Source organism: Pollicipes pollicipes, unplaced genomic scaffold (assembly GCF_011947565.3).
Source record: "Pollicipes pollicipes isolate AB1234 unplaced genomic scaffold, Ppol_2.1 Scaffold_2555;HRSCAF=2994_pilon_pilon_pilon, whole genome shotgun sequence".
Classification (NCBI taxonomy): Eukaryota; Metazoa; Arthropoda; class Thecostraca; order Pollicipedomorpha; family Pollicipedidae; genus Pollicipes; species Pollicipes pollicipes.
Window position 1 is genome coordinate 9,710,510 of NW_023596136.1, and position 24,815 is coordinate 9,735,324.

Sequence of the window (24,815 nt, forward strand, 5' to 3'; positions counted from 1 at the left end):
TACTTGAGTCGATTTATATATCATAGTTTTTGCTGCATGTCACAACTAAATTAGATTTTGTCAGCGCTTTTATCAGCTTTGTCAGGATAAGTGTTGCTGCTAAGAAACCAGACGCACCTGCCCTAAGCTAATGAGATAGCCCAGTCACAACAGGAACTTTCCACCCTCAGGGCTTGCCGGGACCCCACGTTCAAACTCGATCCACGGCTGGATTCGTCTTCCTCGACTGCGAAAAACAACGAAGGACCTCGATAGCCAGGGCAGCAGAACGCATGGCAGATTTCGAACCAGTGGCAAGCAGCATTGGGAATTATGTGAAACATGGGGCCAGCACGAGGCCACGCCCCCTTACGAAAATCACGTGCGCGCTTCTAGCCCCATCTCAGCCGTCATCAAACTATCCACCACACCTTAGGCATGCATCAAACCCGGCGTGACATGTTTTGACTGGTGGGCACCTTTCGCCGTGCACTAACAAGCAAATTGTATCGAAATTTGTAGATAGCCTCACATGAGGCGGTGGTTTAGCGTTGTCAACAGCCTTTTCGGTGTCTTGAAAAGACGGTTTGGATAATCACAGGTCAATTTCTACACTGATCGGATCATCCCGCCGACTTACCCTGAAGTGTAAGCGCCTCTCGTCGCTGAGAGTAGGATGCTGAATCGTGGCACCGCCAATAAAGTAAGCAAGGTCAAAAGTTAAAGCCCAGGCAGTTATTCATGACACTACAATGCGAATGTCACTTGCAAAATTTCAGTGCATAAAAAATCACTGCCCACTTCGTACCTGTCGAATCGCAACGATTAAAACATACCCTTGCGGTCAGATGAATCCCCATATCTATATTTTTTCTTCGGTATTTTATACTGTCTAGTTCGGGACACTGGGGGCCGGCTGTTAAAAACAGCGAATCGGCCGACCGGCCGGGACATAGAAAATACATTGCTTTGTCGCCGACTTGCCACCGAGTCGGCCCGACCAACTAAAAATCATAGATTTTTTTGTCGTCGGGTTGAAAGCATTTGCAGGTGTTGATTGACGAAATGTATTACCATGGGGGCACAATATCTATGTATAGATACCTCACGTTATGTTTTGCAGTTTGCTGTAGTGCTTTGTCTTGACCACCACCAAGACCCGCTGCCCAAGAACATTTTTGGCACCAAGCCTCGCGTGAATACGTACATTTTTGTCGCCCACATTATCTACCATGACGGCAGGTTTTACCATCCCTGCGGGGGGGGGGGGGGGGGGGGCATGCCGCCTCTCAGACATGCAAAGTTTCATCGTTTGGTTCAGCGTTACGATAACATATTTTTGATCTCCTACTGCTTGGAAGGGTTGCCGGAAACCCCCAGAATATCATCCATGGATGTATGTACATTTTTTTAATGGTGTCGTAGCCATGTCTATACATCTTCATACAACTTCTCACTATGCACGAGGTGGGAATAGAGGTTCGGCACTGTATGTAAAATATTTGTACGTTGGCTGCCAGAGGCCAAAACACAGCTTTGTATTTCTGCCTGGAAATCAAATACGGGAACGATGTAGGACTCCCTGATAGGTACCATAGTGTCGTCATCCATACCAGTGCAATTGCATTTAGATGTGCGGACCGCGTGTAGACAAAAACGTCTTAGATTGTGTGAAATAGGAGCATTCAATGTAGTAAAGATTTTGCCCCATATTTGTTACGCCCATTATCCTCGTCATTAAAATCGCAGAGTTCTGGTACAGGAGGAAGTTTTCTTTTCCTTTGAGGAGCTTTAGCCTCACCCTTCTCCAACTCGGGCTTAATTCCACACCCAACTTTGACAAGAGACTGGGCCATTTCCTAGGATAAACATATTTGTTGACATGTTTTAGGGCAGGCTCGGCCATTTTTCACTGTTCAGCGCGCCCCCTCGACTCATTTTGCAAAACTGCGCCGCTGTCCTGTTCGTTCACATGTCGTGTCATTCAGCGCACAAAATAGTAGGCATTTGGCTACAAAACATGACGGGAGTATAACATTTGGACAGGTACATATGAGTGTTCATCCTTAGAACGTTATGAAAGTTACGCAATATTTGTTCCGTCGGTGCCTCAGCTCGTTTAATCTTAAGTTTCCTGGACTTCATAAGCAAAACACTTTCCAGGATGGAATAATGTTACCTGTTACAAGCAGACGGGGTCGGGTCCGCCCTTTAAACGGCGCAATCTCTCTGCCCTATCCCAGCCGGGCCCAGACGTGACCGCGGTCCAGCCGGGCCCTGACCAGACCGCGGCCCAGCCGGGCCCAGACACGACCGCGGTCCAGCCGGGCCCAGACATGACCGCGGTCCAGCCGGGCCCAGACATTGACCGGGTCCAGCGGGCCCAGACGTGGCCGCGGTCCAGCCGGGCCCAGACGTGACCGCGGTCCAGCGGGCCCAGACGTGACCGCGGTCCAGCCGGGCCCAGACGTGGCCGCGGTCCAGCCGGGCCCAGACGTGGCCGCGGTCCAGCCGGGCCCAGACGTGACCGCGGTCCACCGAACGACTCACTTCTCGAGCGGTGCGGTGCGGTGCGGCCGTCGCGAGAGGCTGACGCGTGGGCCGAGCGCGGCGATGCAGCAGCGCCCGAGCCCGGCAGCCGTCCGTCCGCCGTCCGGTGGCACTCTGCCGGTCGGGGCCGCCGGGTCGCCGGCCGGGTGCCGCTTTCTCGCACCCCGACTGGGTCCAGTGGGCGGCCGAAGGCGGACAGCTCGGCAGAGAAACCGCTGCCCATCGCCGGATGGCTCGCAGAGCCTCAGGTAGCGGTGTCAGGCGACGGGTTTGTGTCGCGAGCACGGGCATCTGCTCGAACGGTGATCTATACAGTAACGGTAACGTTGAAGCCAACGCCTGGGCTTATTGGGCGCCAATAAGGACGACACTTTCTGCTTCCAAATAACACTTCACCAGTTCAAACCACCAGCGCGGGAATAAGAGATTTAGTGTGGCAGGTGTGGCAATGCTTACACGGCCACACCAACTTACGATGAAATGCAAGTTTTGCGTCGGCCATTTTACTATTTCGAGGGAACTACGGTCAGATGGCATAGCCAATGTTGGCAGGATTATTGAGATCCTTTACGAATGCTGCGAGGGCGTTAGCCTACTGATCCTGGCTACCGATCAAAAGTCACTTCTCTTTTCCAAAACACAACCACACCAATAAAAACAATTTTGTCGTCACATGGCAGACACTGTCAACTTTGAAGTTTCGCGCACACATAACAAATTATTCGATATTGCTGATTTAGTGAAGCCAGTACCTTGTCTCGATCCTCCCGTAAAACGATTGCGTCTGGGCTGGGATCCTACACTTCCCCCATCGCAATTCCTGATAGCCCCCCCCCCCCGTCCTAAATCCTGACTGCGCCCCTGTCGTGGAGTGATGGCAACATGCGTCCGATTTTTTGCATTCTAATAATCTCCTTCCACTTCGCATCATGACCTGCTCGCAATGGCACGTGGTTAGCGATGGGCTCATAGGTAGTGAGATGTGTGATTGATACCGATGAGGAGTGTGTTACATACAAGGTACTGCGCGCAGTGTTGCATGCACGCAAAGTTTCTACCAAAAGCATTGACTCGTGCATCGATACCATGAACTGAACTGCACCGTTCGAGGTGTGTTTGATGCAACCCTCAACGGCATTAACATGAAACAAATAAAAACGACGAGCATTGGCGTACTGCGGCTTAGAATACATGAACTTATTCATGCGAAATTAATTCGTTTAATTCAAAGGCATATGACAACCAAGGAAACTTTCTTAGAAATCACGTAGGGTGTTCAGTGCATCAGCGAGGAGCATTATTCACTTGGATAAGGCAGCAGTACTAGCCTTATTCCTCGAAAAAGCCAAGATAATGGCGATATAATTGGGTTGGTATTTCGGCAACATGTTTTTATAGAAACAATGGCAGAAGTGAATTCGAAATTGCCTGCTAATGATCCTGCCCGATTTTTCTGTTTTTTTTTTAACAGAAAGCCACAGTTTTTACAGGACAACAACATTCAGCAGATTAAACAAAGAGCGGTTGCCAGCCATTACCAAGATACAGTGCCTTTCTAAGAATTTCACGTCCATGAATGTACACGTATGTCCGCACATTCTAATTCTTAGATAGGCACTGTATCGTGGTAAGGAATGGCGATCGCTCTTCGTTTAATTCCCTGAATGGTGATGTCCTGTAAAAACTGTGGCTTACTGTTTCAAAAAAAATATCTAAAAATCATAGGCAGGCAATTTTGAATCCACTTCTGCTATTGTTTCGACAAAGGTATGTTGCCGAAACATCAACCTCACTATATCTCCATTCTCCTGGTTTTTTCGAGGAATAAGGCTAATGCTACTGTCTTATCTATGCGAACTTTGTAAGACATCATAAAATGAGCGAGCTTGTGTTACTGCTCTGGGCATTGTACGCTGAGTCTTAGGATTCCGGACGCCAGATGAAAACGCCGTCAGTGGTTCTCCGCTGGTGAAGAGGGACTTAAAGGGCCGGCCAAAAGCCGGCGAGGCATGGTCTCACACAAACAATAATCAGCAATTGTCCTTGACCCTTGACCACTCTTGACGATTTGCTCTCACAAATACCTGCCAACTGCCTGATACTTGGCGACTTTAACGTCCACAATCCGCTCTCCGCTCTGGGGGAGAAAACGCCTGTCTCCACGCGAGTCCCAGGTGGAAAACGTGGTAAACAAACATTCTCTGGTATACCTCAATGTGGCACACACGTTTATGAGTTTCATTTACCACACCACCTCAGCCATAGACTTGTCCGTTGCGTCACCCTGTGTCGCTCCATTATTCCAGTGGACTGTGGCGACTGACATCTTTTTTTTTGACCACTTTCCCTCCATCTCATTCTTACGAGTGCGACTCCATTCCTGTCTCCACTTTCAACAAATAAATGGCATACAAGTGGTGGTGACTGGGTAGCCTTTAATAAGTGTCACTCGGCATGTTATATATGATTTAAGAGAAACCGTACCAGATTTTCTCACTGCCGTCCTCTCAGCCGCTACCGAAACATTTCAGGAGCGTTCCAGACCCGGTTGGACTGAAGATTCTTCATGGTGGAAATGGCGCTGTCAACGGACAAAGGCACTTCGACGCAGGGCGCGCAGAAATTTTCCAAAATACATTTGCGCCCATCATGCTGAACTGTACAGAAAAGCGCGCAAAGCGTTTTATGAGACGTTGCGTCGCGAAAGGCAAACCGCGTGGCGGGACTTTGCTTCGACGCGCAATCGCTTTACGCCGTCGAGTTAAGTTTGGGAACATGTCCGCTCGTAGGCTTCTCGCCGAAATTAGGTGTGTGCTTTCCCACAGTTTGCGAAAGGAAACGACGTTGTAGCCAATCCACGTGAGGTCGCCAGCAGATTTGTAGCCGATCCACGTGAGGTCGCCAGCAGATTCGCGCAACACTTTGCCTTTGTGTCCTCCTCAAGCATCTACTCACCCGGCGTTAAGCGATGTTTAACTGATAGAGCTTCCACCCTCGAGCTTACCTGTGATCACGATGAAGCCTATAATGCTCCATTTACCACGCGTGAGCTTGAACTGCCCCTGACCAAATGCTGCGACAAAACTCCGGTTGGCCCTGATCGGCTAATGAGCTACTAACTCGTTTTTTTACCATCCCATCTACTTTTCTTTAAATCTTCTCTGCTTTTTTGTACTATCTTCTTAACTTTTCAACACTCCTAATCGCTTTCAACAATCGCTGGACCAATCACACTTTCTCAGACGCATGGCTCCAAAGCACGGTCATTCCAATCCTGAAGCCCGGCAAAGAAAGGCTGTCCTCCAACTCATATCGTCCGATGTCGCTCACAAATCGTGCATGTAAGGTGGTGGAACGAATGGTCAGTACACGCTTGCGATGGTTTCTCGAAACAAATCAGCTGCTAGACGCCCTCCAAAGTGGATTTCGAAGTAGCCATGGTACAGCAGAAAGCATCATGGGTCTCAACACAGATATAAAGGCCAAGTGCGATTGACAACGCCCAAACGTCGCTGTATTTATTGACCTCACCACATAAGCATTTAGCAGAGTCCATTGCTACGCCGTGATCTGCAAGTTACATACCTTTGACCTTAGGGGCCGCACAGCGTATTTTCTTTGCAATTCTCTACAGACTCACTCCCTGAATGTACGTTGCCAGTCCACGGTATATGACTGACACCGCACGGATCATGGTGTTCCACATGGCGGTGTACTTTCTCCAACGCTGTTTCTTATCGCCATCAATGATATTTTTCTCACACTTCCCAACACCCTTGGATGTATCCGATATTTTCTGTTTGCTGGCGACCTTGTTACATGGAGTTCACATATAGGCTGTCAAGAGTCTTTTTCAGTCTTACAAAAAGCAATCGAGCATTGTGTGAATTGGTGCGCAGAATGGGGATGTTTCTTTCTCTCCGCTCCGGAGTCCGCTACGCTCATTTTCAAACGAGGTCCATTACCGTCACTTGCCGTCTCTCCACAAATCTGCGGTATTCCTCTACCATCCCGCAAGTCGCACAAATTTCTGGGAATAGCACTGGACTTACGTCTAACCTTCTAAGCACGCACAGGGGATGTCAGAAATCGTTACTTTAAAACGACTTAACGCCTCCAGGCGCCTTGCTGGTGATACCTGAGGTGCAGACGGAACGACACTTACCACACTTTATACAGGTCTCATCCGATCGGCACTGGAGTGTAACTTCTCCATATTCAGCACTATCTCGGTCAACCTTTGTAAACGCTCAAAACCCTTTCAATCAACTGCCTGCGTCTGATCACAGGGGCCCTCCGCACGATCCCAGCTCTCGCGATCCGTGCTGACATCAACCTGCCAGTGCTGACAGACCGACGTTCTTTCTTGCTGTTTCGGTACTACGACACATCTCGAAGTGTGCTGAACCACGCGGTATGCGCTACTCTTAAAACCAATAAGCCGCGCCCACAAAGACGGCAGCGAAAGTTGTGTTTCCTATCCGACGCTGTCAAACAGGTGCAACGAGCCCTTGGCATCCCATGCATACGCGTTGCTCGTAGCCCTCCATTAATGCCTTTCTGGTTTACAATGATCCCTCAAAAGAGTATCAATTTAAAACTAAAATCGGAATTGTCCCCTGTTGAGGAACAATCTGCCTCACTGGAGTGCCGAAATACGCACGCTGAATGCGTTTTCTTTAACACCGATGGATCTGGTCATGGTGACCAGGTCGGTGTGGCAGACGTCGGTCCTGACTTTCGATTCACCGGACATCTTCCAAACTTCAGCACGGTGTTCTCTGCGAACGTATACAATACAAAACGAGTGCTGTTGCATACCAGTCAGACGTATTCGTCAGGCTACGATCTGCACAGACTCCAAGGCATCGCTGCAGGCCCTTCAGCGAATCGATGATTTCAACCACCCGTGAGTGTATGACATCCACAATATAATGCGTTCGCTACCTACCGACCAACATATGACCTTTCTGTGAATACCGGGACATTGTGGCATCGCGGGAAATGTCCTCGCTAACACCCTTGCGAACGAAGGTGGCCTTTGGACATTTTGTACCTTGGACAATACGAACGTCTCCCGTGCGGCCACATCTGAAACGCACCAAAACCACTACAGGCGCGCGTTCAGGAGGATCCGCGTTCGATCTTTTCTAGGCGCGCCCCAGGGTGATGTGAGTCCGTCTGGCCCGCCGTATCCCATCCCCACCACATGTTGTTGTTACTGTATGTTGTACTCCTCTACACAGACTATTTCAAAGCACTTTCGGCTTGAGTTCTTCGGAACAAATCACTGGTGAATGCATCCTCTCTATGGGGGCAGGCTGGAAGCGAGTTTCACTAATAATTTTGTGGTTCTGGTGCAAACCAATGCCATTTCCCAGGTGCAAATGCTTTATTGGATGTGCTAGGTCGAAACAGTTCTCGCCAGGTTCTCGTGCTCAGGTGCGATTTCATCACGACGTCCGGGACAGCATCGGTTAAGACAGGGCCAGTGTGGCCTGGCAGCGTTTGGAGGGTGTGGAGGGAGGGGGGGGGGGGGGGGGGCGGGGCGGTGTTTCACCAATCAGCCCTGTGGCATGTGTGGATTATGCTGGCCGAGGGAACGGCCCGGCGCCCCATGTAACCAAGCTTTTACTAATACTACGGTTTTTTCCCATATGTATGCAACAAATTGAGATTCTGGGTGAGGGTACCTGTTGGCCATTTTTTCGGTGGAAGTCTGTGGAAGCAAAATGGCACATGTGTGGTTTTCCCGTGCTTCCCCTCTCTAGTGCTATGCAGTCTCTCCCCTCCTATGCATTCAGGCACTGGAGCTGATGAGCCACATTAGCATCTGCTTATTTACAGAAGTTTAAGCCATGAAGGTTGTCGTTCAGAGGGTGTCCAACGCAAGTGTTACAGGTAATATTGAATGTTGGAATACTGTCATTTTGGTTGTGTCATTTTGAATGTAGGATGTCTGCCATTTCCGGTTTTCATTGTCAGATTTGAATGCTTATTGTACTTGCTCAGAAATATTTCTGCTTGATGATGTTAAGTTATAGCCTGCACCCCTGTGACATCGAGACAAATTGTTGTCATGAATGAGAGCTCAGGACTTGATGTCCATTGCTTTTGCGGTTCGGCTATTTTTGTCGTGTTTAAATGTTGTGAGAATGTTCAGATAATTTGTAATGAAATGGAGGATTATGGTCAGATTGTAACTGTGGCATGACTGATGATTCTTCATGCACTGTACTAATGGCTGACATTATTATTTCAGTTGATGGGCAGCTAGTCAGTAGCATTAAAAAGGCCTGTGCATCCTAGTTGGCCTCTCAAGAGATGATACAGATAAGGATCTAGAATATATGTAAGCATATCACTTTCTGTTGGTCTTCAAAATATATGATTTTGTCTGTACTTCCTTCCATCTACTATCAGGCTCAGACTTCAGTCACATGACATGCTCTTGATACAATGTTTTTTGTATTTTCATGATCATCATATGTTTGCACGATTGTGCCAATGTTTGGTAGGGTATAACACATCTGTTTTTAATACAAAATGCTGCTCGTGGGAGGGGGGTGGGGGTGGGGAGAGAGAGAAATAATGCTGTAGCTAAGTAGCTAAGCCATGTCTGGGTCAAGGAAAATAACCATTTAGGCAGTGCCAACAGTTAGCAACTGACTAACTGAAATATGATGCAACATGCATTGCATTGGCATGCCTCACATGCACTTAGCATAAAATGTCTGTTATAGTGCCACAAATTGAGACAGCATTTTTGTCAGCATGGAATGTTCAACCACATGCCAGATTTGAGGGCTCAGTTCAGTGATCTTATTTGTGGCACTGAAACATGTTCACTGTATAGAATGCCCTTGTGAACACATCAGGTGTTTATATGATCTGGCTCACAACTAGAGGCAGTAATTTGTGTCCTTTACACCATTTCATGTTTGTTGTTCTGCTGGGAGAGGGGAGAGGTATGCTATTTCAGTAGGGCACTGTGAGACCAGGCCAGTGCCAGACTACTCTGACCATGTGTCGGTAGGAGTCGCAAGGTGCTGAACCTGCGCGTGTTCGAGGCCGCCGATGGCAAGCGGTGGGCGTGCGGAGTGCGCGACAGTGGACTGGAGGTGCTCTGTGTCAGCCAGTTCACGCTCTATGGCAAGCTGCAGGGCAACAAGCCCGACTTCCGGCGTGCCATGGGCGGCGTCGAAGCGCGCCAGCTGTACCAGCGCTTCGTGGACCGGCTTCGCGACGAATACAGCTCGGAGAAGGTCAAAGGTAGGGAAGCGCTGCCCGACTATGCTGCCGTGTCCACGACACCTACGCTCTCGGGGGTCGGTGTCGTGCCGGGTGTCTCGCCACCGGTGTAGCCGCAGAGCTGCCAGTGACCAGCGGTCGGCCGATGTCCGCCTGTCGCGGTCAGCACCCGTCTGGAGCTGATACGGGCTTCGGGTGGTGACGGTGCTGGTGCGATTGAGCACTGCACGTGCTACGATGGCGGTTCACAGGCGTCAATCTCTGGACCGCTGTAATGAACATTGGGGAAACGGCAGACTCACGCGACTTTACACGCGCCCGGGTGGGAGGTCAAATTGACCGCCGAAGGTTTTTCGAGAATTGTTTCCGAACGTCGGGGCGTAGCCGCGCCAAATTTTGCATAGCTGTAGACAATTGAATAGCGGATCGTTTGGCATCAAATATTTAGATTTACCTTGTGAGGTCGCTGACTTATCGCAGGTCAAACGCGTCTCAGCAAGGACAATTTCTAGGGAATCGTTCAATCTGATCCAACAGTGAGATACAACAGTGAGATGCAATCTCTGAGATACTTTCTTTGACAGCACAACAATTGAATGAACAAATAACATTGACCTTAGGTCCGTTATTAAGGTCATGCCAAGGTCAACATAAACCTGCTTTATTACTGTAGGGCTTGTTGTATGGGGTAGTTTCTGGTGCGCACTTCAAATGTATTGATCAAAGGAGCCGTATTATGGACCTTCCATAAACTTCTTAAAGATCCGAATAGGTCACTGACCTGGAATGACCCAGACCAACATTTTGTTTTAAGGAACATACTGCGTGCCGTAATCTATATGGCTTATCCAAATGCAAAACTCAGTGGTCTTGTATGATTTTGGTCACCATGTTCTTCAAAAGGTCAAACGAGGTCACTGTCCTTATATGAGGATGTTACCTTTTGCTTAGAAGAGCTGTCTAGGTTCCAGGGGCCCTTCGGAGACAGGTGTGTCTGTGCCATCCTGCATGACGACCGGAGTCAGGTCGCGCGGTGCGGCCCGGCCCACAGTAGAGGGCCCCTGTCTCACGACCAGCGGTCCCAGCTCACCTTGCGCTCGTTCCAGATGGACTGTTCGCCGCCTACATGCAAGTTTCGATCCAGAACGACGGTCCCGTAACGATCACACTAGAGTCGCCGTCTGGCGGCGGCGCCGACGGCTCCGCTGATAGCGCGGAGCCCAGCTGACGCCGCCGGACGGCTCCAGCCGGTGCCCCGCTGCAGACCCCAGCGGACGCCGCGGGACGGCCCCAGCCGGTGCCCCGCTGCAGACCCCAGCTGACGCCACCGGACGGCCCCAGCCGGTGCCCCGCTGCGGACCCCAGCTGAAGCTGCTGGATGGCTCCAGCCGGTGCCCCCGCTGCGGACCCCAGCGGACGCCGCGGGACGGCCCCAGCCGGTGCCCCGCTGCGGACCCCAGCTGAAGCTGCCGGATGGCTCCAGCCGGTGCCCCGCTGCGGACCCCAGCTGACGCCACCGGACGGCCCCAGCCAGTGCCCCGCTGCGGACCTCAGCTGAAGCTGCCGGATGGCTCCAGCCGGTGCCCCGCTGCGGACCCCAGCGGACGCCACCGGACGGCCCCAGCCGGTGCCCCGCTGCGGACCCTAGCGGACGCCACCGGACGGCTCCAGCCGGTGCCCCGCTGCGGACCCCAGCGGACGCCGCGGCACGGCCCCGGCCGGTGCCCCGCTGCAGACCCCAGCTGACGCCACCGAACGGCCCCAGCCGGTGCCCCGCTGCGGACCCCAGCGGACGCCACCGGACGGCCCCAGCCGGTGCCCCGCTGCAGACCCCAGCGGACGCCGCGGGACGGCCCCAGCCGGTGCCCCGCTGCAGACCCCAGCTGACGCCACCGGACGGCCCCAGCCGGTGCCCCGCTGCGGGCCCCAGCTGAAGCTGCCGGATGGCTCCAGCCGGTGCCCCGCTGCGGACCCCAGCTGAAGCTGCCGGATGGCTCCAGCCGGTGCCCCGCTGCAGACCCCAGCGGACGCCGCGGGACGGCCCCAGCCGGTGCCCCGCTGCAGATCCCTGCCGCGCTCTCCGTCCAGGCGTCCGAGGCTGACGGCACGTGGCGCCAGCTGACACTCCTAGGGCGGTCCGCGAGCGGGAGCCGATCCATCCGGCGGCGTCCAGAAACCCAGCCGCTGTCGCCGCAGCCCTGGTCAACTGCTAGTCTGCTGTCGCGACTCCAAAAACGCGGAGGATCCCATTGCCCCGAACGTTACCAGTCGTGTCGTGGCGCCTTTCGGTTTTCATTGGTTTGGGATCCTTGCTATGCTGTGGTGGTGCCACGAGATCCCCGGAATGCGACGCATTCGCCAGCCAGCTGCCTACGCGCGTGCGATGCCCTTCCGATATGTTGAACGGAGTCCGGCGTGTCGCACTGCCCCTGACACACATCGGATTCTCTGTCGGTGTCTATTTAAGAATATAGTCAAATATGCAATGCCTGGACTAATAATGGTACACATCCGTCCATATAAAAACGTACATATGGTAGCAAGGAACTGCTTTTCCATCACTCCGTTGGCGAAATTCACTTCTTCTCAGGCACGTGACATAGAGCTGAAAAGCACATGCAATGAAAACTTACGATGCGCGCAGTGCTCGACGCGGGCACAGCAGCGGGACGAGACAATCACCACTCGCTTGACATTGAGACCGCCACCGTCTCTAGCCGGTAGACGGTGTCCCTCACTCCCATAACTGCTGCTTGCCGTGCACGTCACGACGGCCCACAGAGCAGTACATTGACAATCAGTGCGTATGTGCTGAGGACCGACCACTGGTCAAACTGTACTCACAACTGCCTGTAAGCGCTCTATAGCGCCAGAAAACGGCGCCAGACCTGCGTAAAACAAACAAGCTTTGGCATGCTGTGACCTGCAAGAACGGATCGAAAGCCCGGCACGAACAAGGCTGGCACACGCCCGTCCGGTCTGCCAGAGGCGCCGGGCAGGGGCGGGCGGATGGCTGGCGCGCGCCCGTCCGGTCTGCCAGAGGTGCCGGGCGGCGGCGGGCGGATGGCTGGCGCGCGCCCGTCCGGTCTGCCAGAGGCGCCGGGCAGGGGCGGGCGGATGGCTGGCGCGCGCCCGTCCGGTCTGCCAGAGGTGCCGGGCGGCGGCGGGCGGATGGCGCGGCGAGTACGTCGAACACAAAATAGCTCGCCTTGCTCCGAGCAAAGGCAACGGCCTGCCGACCACAGGCTCGCGAAGCGGCACCCAGAGAGCTTTGAGCTATGAGCCTTACGGTCGACAGTGGCGTCTGATGCCGCGGCCAAGTAAGCGAGATCCGTATGGTAGAGCGGCGCCCAACGCGCCTGTTCCGCTCGGTTACTCTGCATGCCGGGGCAAAACAACGTTCATTCCGTCGAAACGATGCGCTGTAAAATACAGAGAAGCACGGGCGGTAAGCGCCCTGGCCGGCCGGGCCCGGCCTCGGGTGCGCGGTGGCCGCCGCTGCTCGCCGCGTGCGGCAGGTCAGTCACAGCAGAAGTCGTAGTTGGGCGGGTCGGGCGGAATGGGCGGCGGCTGCTGCGGGATCTCCAGTCCGTCCGTGTCCAGCAGGCGCAGCTTGATCTCCATGGCCAGCAGCATGTCCAGATCACGGCCGGCCTCTTCAGAGGTCATCGGCTTACCTGCCAAACCGAACACGTCAGCTCGGGTCACCGGGACCCCGTTATGTTCCCCGCAGATCTGTTTACAGGAGCTCCGTCATATCCCCCGGCAGGTCAGATCACAGGGACCCCGTTATATCCACCACAGGTCTGGCTACGGGAACCCCGTCATACCCCGGCAGGTCAGATCACAGGGACCCCGTTATATCCACCGCAGGTCTGGCTACAGGAACCCCGTCTTACCCCCGGCAGGTCAGATCACAGGGACCCCGTTATATCCACCACAGGTCTGGCTACAGGAACCCCGTCTTACCCCCGGCAGGTCAGATCACAGGGACCCCGTTATATCCACCACAGGTCTGGCTACAGGAACCCCGTCATACCCCCGGCAGGTCAGATCACAGGGACCCCGTTATATCCACCGCAGGTCTGGCTACAGGAACCCCGTCTTACCCCCGGCAGGTCAGATCACAGGGACCCCGTTATATCCCACCGCAGGTCTCGTTACAGGAGCCCCGTCATATCCCCATATCCCATACGTCATATCCCCCGCAGGCCATGTCACCGGAGCCCCGTCATATCTCCGGTAAGTCATGTCACCGGAATCCCGTCATATCCCCAGCAGGCCAGGTCAAAACAAAGGGGAAAGTCGGGTCACTAGCTAAACGCACAGATATATCCTAAACATACCATCAGGCCAACAAAAGGGCGCAAACGGCACCACATAAAAATAAAAACCTCGGAACGAGAACAAACGCGGTTAAAGCTACACAATCGCGAACAATAGACTGCCGGCTCTTGGCCCTTCAGGCGCCGCCCCGGCCCCCCCCCCCCTTCCGAGGGTCCGGTGCCGCTGCGCCCCTCCCCGTCAAGAGCTCAACGCCCCCTCCCCCCCCCCCGCCACCGAGGGTCCGGCGGCGGGGACAGCTCACCGAGCAGGGCGTTGATGCCATCCGTCCAGTAGTCGAACGTCTTCTCGTCGGGTGCGACGAAGTCAAGAGAGCCGCCATCAGGCGAGTCGAGCAGCAGCGAGAACGCCAACTGGAACGTCGACTTCTTGCCCCTGACACACACGTCACCGCCCGGGTTACGACAGCGGCCCCACACGCGAGCAGCGCGCAGCAGGCAGACGAGGAGGCGGACGCATTCCGAACAAATGCAAATTCGTCGGTTTTGAGCGATCGCTTTGGGACACGGATAGTTTTGTGTTACTTCTATCAATCGATTTCAACGTGACCACTATGCACGGCCACGCCACAGCGCACGACACTCGTGCGTGCGGGTCCTTCGCCAGGGTGCTCGCAGTGAGCATAGATAATCTTTTTAGCGCAAGTAACGATTCGGCCGGGCAAAGGCGGCAATTGGCTGAAAGTACAAGGCACGCACGCGTGTTTAACAAAAACACGTGAACATGTTTCAAGACCAGGCTGTGTCTGCGGAGCCCTCGGCTCGGCAGTCTCAGTGGCCATCGACGCTCACTTGTCCTTCATGTGCGGGCAGTCGCGGCCGGTGACGAGCGCGCGCACCTCCTGCACGGCCAGCTTGTTGGCCAGCTCGTCCAGCGACGGCGCCGCCTGCTCGCTGCAGTCGCCGTAGTGCAGCAGCTTGTGGTTGGGCGACAAACGCACCACCCAGAACTTGTCCTTGGCGCGCTGCAGCCGGAGGCCCGCCCCTCAGAACGGCGGCACCGGCCGCGAAACAGCGGGTAGCGATGCGTAGGAAGCGCACCCCGATTCACATACCACGCACTTCTACGCCCAGTAAAGGTGAAACCAAGTGCAAGTGAACTGACTGCGTGACTGCGCAGCGAGGCATGTTAAGTAGTAAATGGATACAGAAACTGACGCCGAATTGTTACGATGCAGAGAAGTAGAAACAGACAATCCGGAGCACACATGCGAGCGATGCAGCTGTTTCGTGACACATTAGACGGACGAAGAACATATCACACGAACACTTACATCGAGGTGCGACCCATCTGCACTTAAGCAATCCTATGCAAAGCGCCGATCCGTTGTGAGCTCATCTAGTATCCCATTCCCGTTGCCTAAAAGAAACACAGAAGGACGAGCGCCGTCACCATCCCGCACTGCACAACATCGGACAAGGGACGGCCGTCAGTGCGCCGGACACAAACCTGTCCACGCGATGTGTATTTGGTGAAGCGGGTGCCCTCAACCAGGTACTGCAGCCGCTGCATCTGCACCAGCTCCAGCATGTCCGGCGTCACCTGCTCTCGCAACTCCACGATCGGACGCGCCTGAAGCAGGCGGCCAAACCGATTCAGCAGCCGCCGCGGTTTCAATCGCGGACTTACTGGGGGGAGCAGACGGCACCAACATTCCCATAGTCTCCTTTCGGGAAAGATATGGAATAACTTCCGTGCATCCTGTCCTTTGGCAGTGCCAATCAAACTTCCACACATGTCAAGTACAGAAAACAATGATATATCACAAAATATACCTTCAATGTTATCCAAGAACTGTAATTGCCTTTCATTGCATACAAGTGAGCACAGCAGCGCAATGTGTCACGCGGTCTGCGCAACGTCTGACTAAACGGCGGAACAGTCTGCCGTGCGGCGGCCGGTCGCTCTGACTGGTGCCAGCAGCCCGTCCGGGATGCCCCCGGTCGGCAGCCGACGCCGGGACCCACCTGGCTCTCCCACTCCTCCTTGGTGTTCTGCTCCTGCTGCCAGATGGTGTTGATCTGGGAGTAGGTGAGGTTGTTGAGGCGAGTGCGGAACTCATCCAGGGTGGAGGGCGGGTCGGGCCGCGTCTGCGCCTCCAGCTTACCCCCGCCACCCTCGGCCAGCTTCTGGCGGCCGTGCAGCGCACGCGTGATCTGCTCCTTCACCACCGACATCACCTTGTCGAAGTCCTCAGTAGTGGCGCGCATCTCCTTCCAGGTCTTGTTGAGCAGGTTGATGCATATGCAGAAGAATTCCTCAAACGGATTTTCCTGGAAGAAGAACATGGGGTAGAAGACGCTGCCCTGGTCGGACGGCGGCTCGCCCACCTTGAGAATGCGACACAACAGCGCCGTCAAGCGGATGCTGGTGCGGCCGAACGGGCACTCGTGGTCGGAGCCACACGAGTTCTCCAGCACCAGTCGCGTGTACAGCTCGGCGTGTGACTGCGCCAGATACAGCATGCAGTCGAGCGCCAGCACGCCCGGCGGCGTCTCGCTGAAGTCGTGCGCCGGGTTGATGCCGTCCTGGAAGCCCAGCTGCTGGTAGTCCTTCGCGAAGCTGCCCGGCTTGCGCCCGGCCGAACCCTTGCTCTCATCGTCCAGCGCCAGCTTCCGCAACTGCTTGATCTTCTCCAGCACCTCCGGGTCCTGCGGGTTGACGGCACTGCGCATGCGCCCCTCCAGCAGGTTCAGGTTGAGCGTCTGCAGCACGTACAGCTGGTGGGCGATCTCCTGGCCCATATCTTGACTGCTCTTCACGTTGATGACGTACGTCTGGATGACATTGCGAAAGCTCTTGGAGTTTAGGCTGATGGTGTACTCCTCTTTTCTGCGGCCATCAGCACGAGCGAACAGCGCATTGATGAGCGCCAGCGAGTTCTGCTGGACGATGGCGTCGGCGCGCTGCAGGTGCGTAATCAGGTGGTACATCTCCACCTCCCCGCTGATCAGTTCGTGCCGGGTCGGCACGTTCGCGATCACGCTGTCCAGAATGGAAAGCGCAGCGCGGAGCGCCTTCTTCAGCTGCTCATTGAGCAGGCTGGGCCGCGTTTGCAGGTTGATCTGGCTGGAACGATCGCCGACGCGGCTGGTGCGGTCCGCGCCGCGCGCCGTGGCGCCGTCAGCCGCCAGCCGGTTTACCACGGCGGCCACGCGCGACACAAAGCGCGCCTCCAGCACCTCCCAGAGCACGATGCCGTGCTCCATCAGCTCGAGGAAGCTGGTTAGCGCGTTGGGCAGCGCCGCGTCACCGTACTGGTCAGCCTCAATGCCACCGATCAGCAGCTGGAGGCCACCCTCGCAGATAAACTCGGCCGCGAACGTGGGGTCCGGGCTGAGCCGGCACAGCGTCTCCAGTCCTTCCGCGGCCTCCTCCGACTTCAGCTGCTGCAGGATGGTGGCCGTGGCGCGCGCTGGCGACACGTCCAGGAACAGAACCCAGCCATTGCGCACCTCCAGCTTGTTTTTCTCTGTGATGTAGCGCTCCTCGCTGTCGGTGAACTTGAGCGCGTACTGCTTGGGCTCGGCCAGGCCCCAGGAGTTGGCCAGGTCCAGGATGTGCTTATGCAGCGGCTGGCTGAGGTCGACCTCAGTCAGGATCGGCTGCTTGCCATCCATCCGCACGGCGATCTTCACCACGCTGGCACTACTTGTCTCTGGCATGGCGGCTCGCGTCCGGCCCGGCCCGACACACCTGTGAGACACGCGCGCAATCAGGTGAGCACACCAACTGCCGCGAGACGGACGCGCCGCACCTCGCTCAGCAGACCAGAGCAGTGCATGCAAGGACTCGCAGGAGCATTAGCAGCAGCACCCATGGAGCATTACATAAATTACTTAACACTCCCAGCTCCACAACAGAGGATGGATGCAAAACTTTTCTGTACAATGGTCCACAATTACCAGATAATTTTTCCAACATTTGTTCTATCTGCCCAGCTGAGAGTAGGCATAGTAAGAAAACATGAGAAATGCTTAAGTGAGAGCAACAAACTTAACAAGAATAAAAAACGCACTGGTGATCGGGGCCATAGGACATCAGGACCAAAGACAGAGTCAGAGTCAGCTGTCAAAAACAATGGCAATCAGAGGTTGAAGCCAAAATCACCTGTGCAGGATGTTTCAAAGCTAACTTCAAAGCCCATAGAGAAAAAACAGTGGTTTTACAAAGTTGGAGGAAAAGCCTACACTGTATTTATATGCATTCCTGCCTGGCAGACCAATCATGAGCTGTGACCCCCCCCCACTGCAATACAGTGGCTATTACCACAGACAACATCTCACATGCCTTTGCGTCAGCAACAACCTTATTAGCCATGACATCATGTGCCATTCCAAGTAGAAATGAAAATTCTGAAAGCAACAAAATGAAACTGTGTAAATCAGGATTTGAATCTGAAATACTCATCTCCAATTCTCAAAATCATTATCTGAATCAGCAATTAAATGAGATAAGCAATGCATTACTGGAATGCAATGACAAAAACAAAACCAGAGACCAAAATCAAATGACCTTCATCTAGCAAGGGGGTTTCTTCATCTCCCAAAGATGTTTCGAGGAAAGCATTCCAACACATGTTAAGTGCCTACAAACTTGGGTACTCAGCCAGATATTTGACTTCAAGAAAATCAGCAACAACTACATGCACACAGAAGTTGAGAAGTTACACAACATCCCAGTGAAATTGGCTTGCAAAGTGAGAACTCTATGAGACAGCCCATAACTGAGCCTGTCTGAGGGCAGTCACAGCTGCTGTCCCAGGGGACAACTTGCAACAAAGTGTTCAATAAGTCATATCAAGCACTGCAGTTTGTTAAGCTTTTGCCAAACATCATGCTGTTGACTAAGAATTTCATGGATGGTAAGGTTGATGGGAGTGTCCCCACCCTCAGGGCATACTTCAAAATATTCCTGTGAAACCCCAGGATGAGTGGCATGCAATAGCATTATGTGGTACACCTGCAGCACTGCAAAGGCATAACATAGATATCAATTCTAGTAATCTTTTAGTTTGGATAATGCTGCCAACATCTTGTAACAGGACTACACTTCCTCCCTGCCATCACTTCAGTTGTTATGATGATGACAGAATCTGCACTCCAGGACTGTGACTGGCTGATAAGTTGCATATTCCATCACATTAGAATGAAAAATGCCTTGGGAAAGTTATTGGCTTCTCTCCCTCAATCTTTCAAAGTAAGCCTTTCAAGGATGCCAGCTAATGCACAACATCTGCTTAAACCATATCTTAGAACATCACATGTAAGAAAAGTAAGTATTTCCAGGATGCCAGACAATGCACAACACATGCTCCAACTATATATTTTTTACAAGACACAGAAGAAACACTAGGGTGACTAACAACATCTGAAAAGGGCATTAGGGTCTTAGTGTGAGCATTAGGTGTCATATTGGTCTTTCAAGACAGGACTTTCCAAAATATTGGGACAACACGATATCCAAGGCAACCCATTTGTTTCAGGTAAAATATGAATAGAGATCACGAAGCTGGACAAGATGATCTTACCTTTGAAATGAGATAGCTATAAAACCACCCTGCCGACCGCAAGTACTGACAGAAACATTCCAAGAACAGATCAGTGCAGCCTTGGATCAAAGGACAGATCAACAGACTTGTCACATTCAATGTCTGAGAACGATGGGCGACCGCCTGGGGTTTACTACAAACAACTAGCGTAACAGTTTGAGGCTGTCATGTCTGAGCACCATGCCACATACATCGCTAAATCTATCGCGAGGATACTTATATATATTAAAAAACCGGTAGTGTCCGTGCCCCTCCCAACGCCATGGCAATAGAATTACACATACGTCTACCAGCTGCCAAATCGCATGACGTCATCGCCATCATCTGCCATGGTCGGTAATACTTAGTACTTGCAGTGTGGTAGGAATGAGGGTTCGGTAGAAATTATCCCAGGCATGCAGCTGGCAACAGGCATAGGCCGTCAAGTTTGTGCACGCGCTCCACTACTCATTATGCTTCGTTGCACTGAGTGAGAGGTCTTTACTTCTTCCTCCTCGTAAAAAGAAGCTAAGATAGGCGACTGAGCTGGAACGTAGTGGGAAAGAAAGAAAATTACCCGAGGCGCACATCTACGCTTCGGCCACCTCGGCCGATGATATTTCCAAGTCTAATAATCAAGTCTGTGATATTAATAAGTCAAGTCTGTTATGGGACATAACCGCCAGACTTCAAGACAGGAGTTGGGGAGAAGGCAAAACTTCCAAAAGACCACTGTAAACCGAGTTAAGTACTACGCACGCATGTGCAATTTATTACGCGCCGTCTAACAACTATCCCTCTTTCCCGACGTTCCGATTTGCACGCGCGTGCTTGCCAGGGGCGCGGTCAAAAGGTCGAGACTTGGACATCCATGGCAATCTCATCATGCCGGTCTGTCAGCGGCCATTTGTGGTAAAAAAAACAAAATAGCAAAATGCGATTAAGTACGGGACTCCTGCAATCAAGAATGCACTTCTCCAAAATCCACCGTGCTTGAAACCCTGAACCTTTGAACTCAGAAGGATAAAGGGCTGGCAATAGCGTCAGAGGTGTCTCAACAAAGGTCAGCTTGTTTCCATCAGGGCTCCATCCTTTTGTTCTTAAAAAACAATGGGCGAAAAGCGAAAGATATTGAATTATGCGAAACACCGTTCCACATTTAATAAAACTGAAGTAAGCATCAGATAGCACCGAAAAGCTCACTAATAAGAATTGGTATACATCATAAGCATAGGAAGGTTTCAAAAATGGGGGGCAAGCTCAGGGCGTGCTTCACAAACCATTTTCTGGAAAGCGAGCCCTATGACCGGAGGGTGCGGGGGGGGGGGGGAGGGGGAAAGAGGGGGGAAGTGCTATAGATGAAGGTTGTTATCGTTTCTTATTCAGATGCCACGACTGTTTTGATAGATATGCACCTAGAGCTGTTTCTCGCAGGTGCACAATCTTGTCTGTTCGACTCGTCTGTGTCATTCGGTAAATAAGGCTGCCCGGCTTCCCAGAATTATTCGTCCATTTCAACATTGCCTTTCCTGGGGAGGCGAAACCCCACGCGCGGGTAGGCATTTTGGGTCATTGAGGAGGCATCTGCCTCCAGAGGGTAAATGCCAAGATACGGCCTGGACATAGGTTGGTGAACATTTTGAAGGCGAATTGATGGCTCACACTGCGACAAATTTTGTATGCGCCTTCATTTCGCTGGCTGGTTTTCAAGAGATAAGACTTGTCGCAACATTTTAGGCAGAAACGAATTCGGAAGCTTGAAGCTGTCAAAAGCAGTGTGACAACAGCCACACAACTGAAAATTGTCCTTAAAAAATCAATCCACAGAATGAAGACTCTTCTGCCATATATCTCTTAACTGGGTGCTGCTGCCGTCTGCCGTCGGCGGCCACTGCCCTGGGCCGGCTGTCTCCCGCATGACTGACTGCAAACTGGTGGTATGGGTGGTTTGCTCCATATTTCTCGATCAATTACTAGTTTTTTAAATCTTTTTTTCAATTTAGCGTTTTGGGTGCTACTGATTGGTCTGTAAAACATATGTAAAACACCTACAACAGTATATTTTCGAATTACCCTTCCTTACACCACACCATCGCAGGAATAACCTCCGAGAAGCTGCCTGCATTGGGTATGCATCGGCCCAACGGACATTTTATTGTCTATCATTCAACGTAAGCGATTTGATCTGCTTTTGTGCGTAAGCGGTTGCTTAGCCAGAGCCCTGCTGTGATGTGCAATGATCAGTTCTCACCGGCTCGCTCCTACGCTCTGCCCCGAAGTGCGAGTTTCAGCCGCTTGGCGGCGGGGCGGCGGCGGCCGGGAGCGGAAGTGGTTTGAGCGGCGCACGGGAGGGGGGGGGGCGGGGGGGGCGGTAATGTCAGTGTCTGAACAATGCAAGCTATTTCGGCATTATGGCGGGACTTGATGTTAAGTTGACACCTAACTTTGATGGATCGGACGGGGCAAATGTCGTGGAGTGGATCGAGAAAATGGAGATGGATATGCACGCTTTGTCGGTGCGATGAAGAGCAAGCGGAAATGCGACAGGAAATCGTCATACCGTTGAGACTGGAGGGAGGCGCGCTGTCAGTATACCGGCAGTTGCCAGTAGCGGATAGGAAGGATCCAGAGAAGATAGAGGAGGTGCGTTGAAGAGGGCCTTTGCGTTAGATAAGTTCACGGCTTATGAACGATTTATGGATTGTAAGCTCGGGGCGGGGAATCGGTAGGTGTTTTCCTCGCGGAGCTCCAGCAGCTTGCGTTCCTGTTCGGGGGGGTCAGCGAAGGTGGCCTGTGCTGTGCATTTGTGGCGGGACTACGGAAGCTGTGGTGTTGAAGGCGGGAGCGCGAATGGATTCGCTTTCCCTGAACGAACTTGCGGACCGGGCCCGCGCCGTGTTACGCGAAGGGTCGGGCGTGGCCGCCATGTCTGCTGGCGGTGGCAGACCGTGGCGGCGGTAGGCGGCGAGGCCCGTGTTTTACCTGCGGGAGTTCACAACACATCGCCCGCGAGTGCCCGCGTGACCGACGCTTCGGAGGCGGGCAGTGGCAGTCGGCTGCAGGTCCGTACACGGCACGCGGAGGTGATCCACCCGCCCTTCGGTGCTACCGTTGTTGGGCACGGGGACACATCGCCGCCGGCTGCCCAAACGGAGAGTGAGAAGAGGCACCTGCGCCGGCCTCCTCTCGGGACTGAGGCATCTTACTGGCGCGTTACCGGTGAGAGAGTTGGAAATCGACGGAGCACGGCGCACCGTGCTGATTGCCTCTGGGTGCACGCGGACGCTGGTGCGCGGGGCCGTGTGCCGTCGGTGGCGGAGGCGAACAGTGCACGTGGTGACTGTAAGCGGCCAGCAGCTGGAGTGTGCGGGCACTGGGGACATTCAGCTCACCGTGCCAGGCTGCCGGGCAGTGTTGGTGAGTGCCCTGGTGGTCAGGGAAAAGCCCGTCGGGTTTGGTGTGATAATGGGGATGGACGCTGTCCAGGCTCAAGGGGAGTGACTGTCCGCTCGCCCTCTGACGTGCAGTTTGTCTGCGAAAAGTGGGTGAGGCGTGTGTTGTCGCTGCCGAGGAGCCGCGGCGGAATGTGAAACTGAGGGTGAGAACGAGGACTTCTGCGTGACATTTGACCCCATTCTGCTGCGCTGGGTAGTGTCGTGGAAGTGGGCCGGGGGCAGCCCGCCGAGTTAGCTGCTGAGCGCGGTGGATGAGTACCCGGTGCCGGCGGAGACGCGCGCCAAGTACGAGGCAGAACTTGACAATTGGATCAGGGATGGCTGGCTGCGTGAGTACGATGAGAGACAGCTGGGTCCGTCCAAGGGATCGATATGATCCATCGATCTGCCATGGCCGCGCAGCGTCGGCCGAGCAGCCGATACCAAGTCGTGGCCAACGGGTGTTCGAAAATAATGACGCCTCTGAAAGAAGCACGTTTGAACACTTCGGGACATCAAGCCTTACATTTAGAAGACAGTCTGGGCGCATATTTCACTTGCGCATTTTCAAATCGATGATAGGAACGGATTGGGTCTTAAAGCACCACAAAGTGGCGCTGGAATCTGGTCGGGGAATTCGAAGAATAAATGTAAAATCTCTATTTTTCGGGTTGCTGTGACCATCAATCTGTCCAGAAGATACATTACCACGGCGTCCGCCGTCTGGTGACACTTGCAGTGGCCGATGCCGTTTGGTTTTTCGGAAGCTGGAACCCAGGCCATCACTGTCCTTGCACTCGAGGTTGTAGGCGGGCATGTCCACACATGTCAATGTAATTTGTTTTACTAATCCATCCTGAAAAAATGAGCGTTCTCAAGAACGTGGGATGGCCTTGTTCGTTTTCTTTTAACTTATTTCAACCCACTCTATTGAACAGTAACGAGGCTACCACTCTACTCAACAATATTGAGACCCCTTATTTCCTTCCAGGCGAGGACCCCTTGAGTAGAACACCCGGGGCACATTAACGTTTCAGGTCAAAGCCTGACGCGTCATTCCGTCCTATCGCAAAGTGGCTTCTGGCTGTCATGCTGGTGACGATCGATATCTTCATCGATCCGGAGGCCATTAGAAGGATAAATCGTAACAAATTGTTCCCCTTCCGGACACGGGAGGCCTTCTGGCCCGTGCGCTTTGCCCTGGATCAGCACAGAAATCCTCACTGACGCAACAATATCCCTTATCGCCGCAGGTGGTCCAATAGTTGTCACATAGACTCTGTAGGACTCCCTGAACGTAGACTGTAGGTGAAATGGGAATCCCAAATTTGTATCAGCATGGCTTATTCATGTTTATCTTGAAATGTTCAAGATTCGGTCAGAACTGAACACTGATAAATGCTATGTAACATGGCGTGAACATGCGCGCTCGCAAGTCATAGCAACAACAGCCTCAATACCCGGCGTTGCCGTCTCCATAGGCCACGCGGCGTCGGCCCTGTGGCTGTAGCACTAAGTAGTGGCCCATGAGCAACCGAAAAAGAGAACACATGGTGAGAAAATGGCTGGTGAACTAATTAAATCGGCATATCTTTTTATTGTAGTGCAAAAGTAGGCCAAACACAGCCTTAATCTGAAAGGGGGGGGCAGTTAACACTGCTGCCCCCCCCCCCCACCTTGAAACGTGGGAGCATGGCCCCCCTGCCCCCCCCCCCCGTTCCTACGCC

The 24,815-nt window shown here is 53.3% G+C and overlaps 2 protein-coding genes across 2 annotated transcripts; one reads left to right on the forward strand and one right to left on the reverse strand.

Annotated features, from left to right (window-relative positions):
- The first annotated feature begins 7,832 nt into the window (after nt 1–7,832).
- On the forward strand, nt 7,833–11,030 carry LOC119110126 (D-aminoacyl-tRNA deacylase-like). The gene is given in 6 exon segments (XM_037233868.1): nt 7,833–7,971; nt 8,334–8,430; nt 8,792–8,815; nt 8,818–8,881; nt 9,566–9,801; nt 10,887–11,030. Coding segments are annotated over 5 exon segments (489 nt in total). The 5' UTR covers nt 7,833–7,971; nt 8,334–8,387; the 3' UTR covers nt 11,009–11,030.
- Nucleotides 11,031–13,217: 2,187 nt separating this feature from the next.
- LOC119111692 (engulfment and cell motility protein 1-like) lies at nt 13,218–17,820 on the reverse strand. The gene is made up of 5 exons (XM_037235500.1): nt 16,092–17,820; nt 15,574–15,696; nt 14,916–15,088; nt 14,369–14,499; nt 13,218–13,457 (listed from the first exon to the last, which is right to left on the reverse strand). The coding sequence occupies exons 1-5, from the start codon at nt 17,787–17,789 to the stop codon at nt 13,300–13,302; spliced, it is 2,283 nt and encodes a 760-aa protein (XP_037091395.1). The 5' UTR covers nt 17,790–17,820; the 3' UTR covers nt 13,218–13,299.
- Between the last annotated feature and the right edge of the window lie 6,995 nt (nt 17,821–24,815).

Coding starts and splice junctions, on each gene's coding strand:
- LOC119111692 (XM_037235500.1), bottom strand. CDS start 17,789: ATGCCAGAGACAAGTAGTGCCAGCGTGGTGAAGATCGCCGTGCGGATG. Junction 15,697..16,091: donor AGGAGGAGTGGGAGAGCCAG/GTGGGTCCCGGC, acceptor CGCCTGCTTCAG/GCGCGTCCGATCGTGGAGTT. Junction 14,500..14,915: donor TGCCCGCACATGAAGGACAA/GTGAGCGTCGAT, acceptor CGTGTGTGTCAG/GGGCAAGAAGTCGACGTTCC.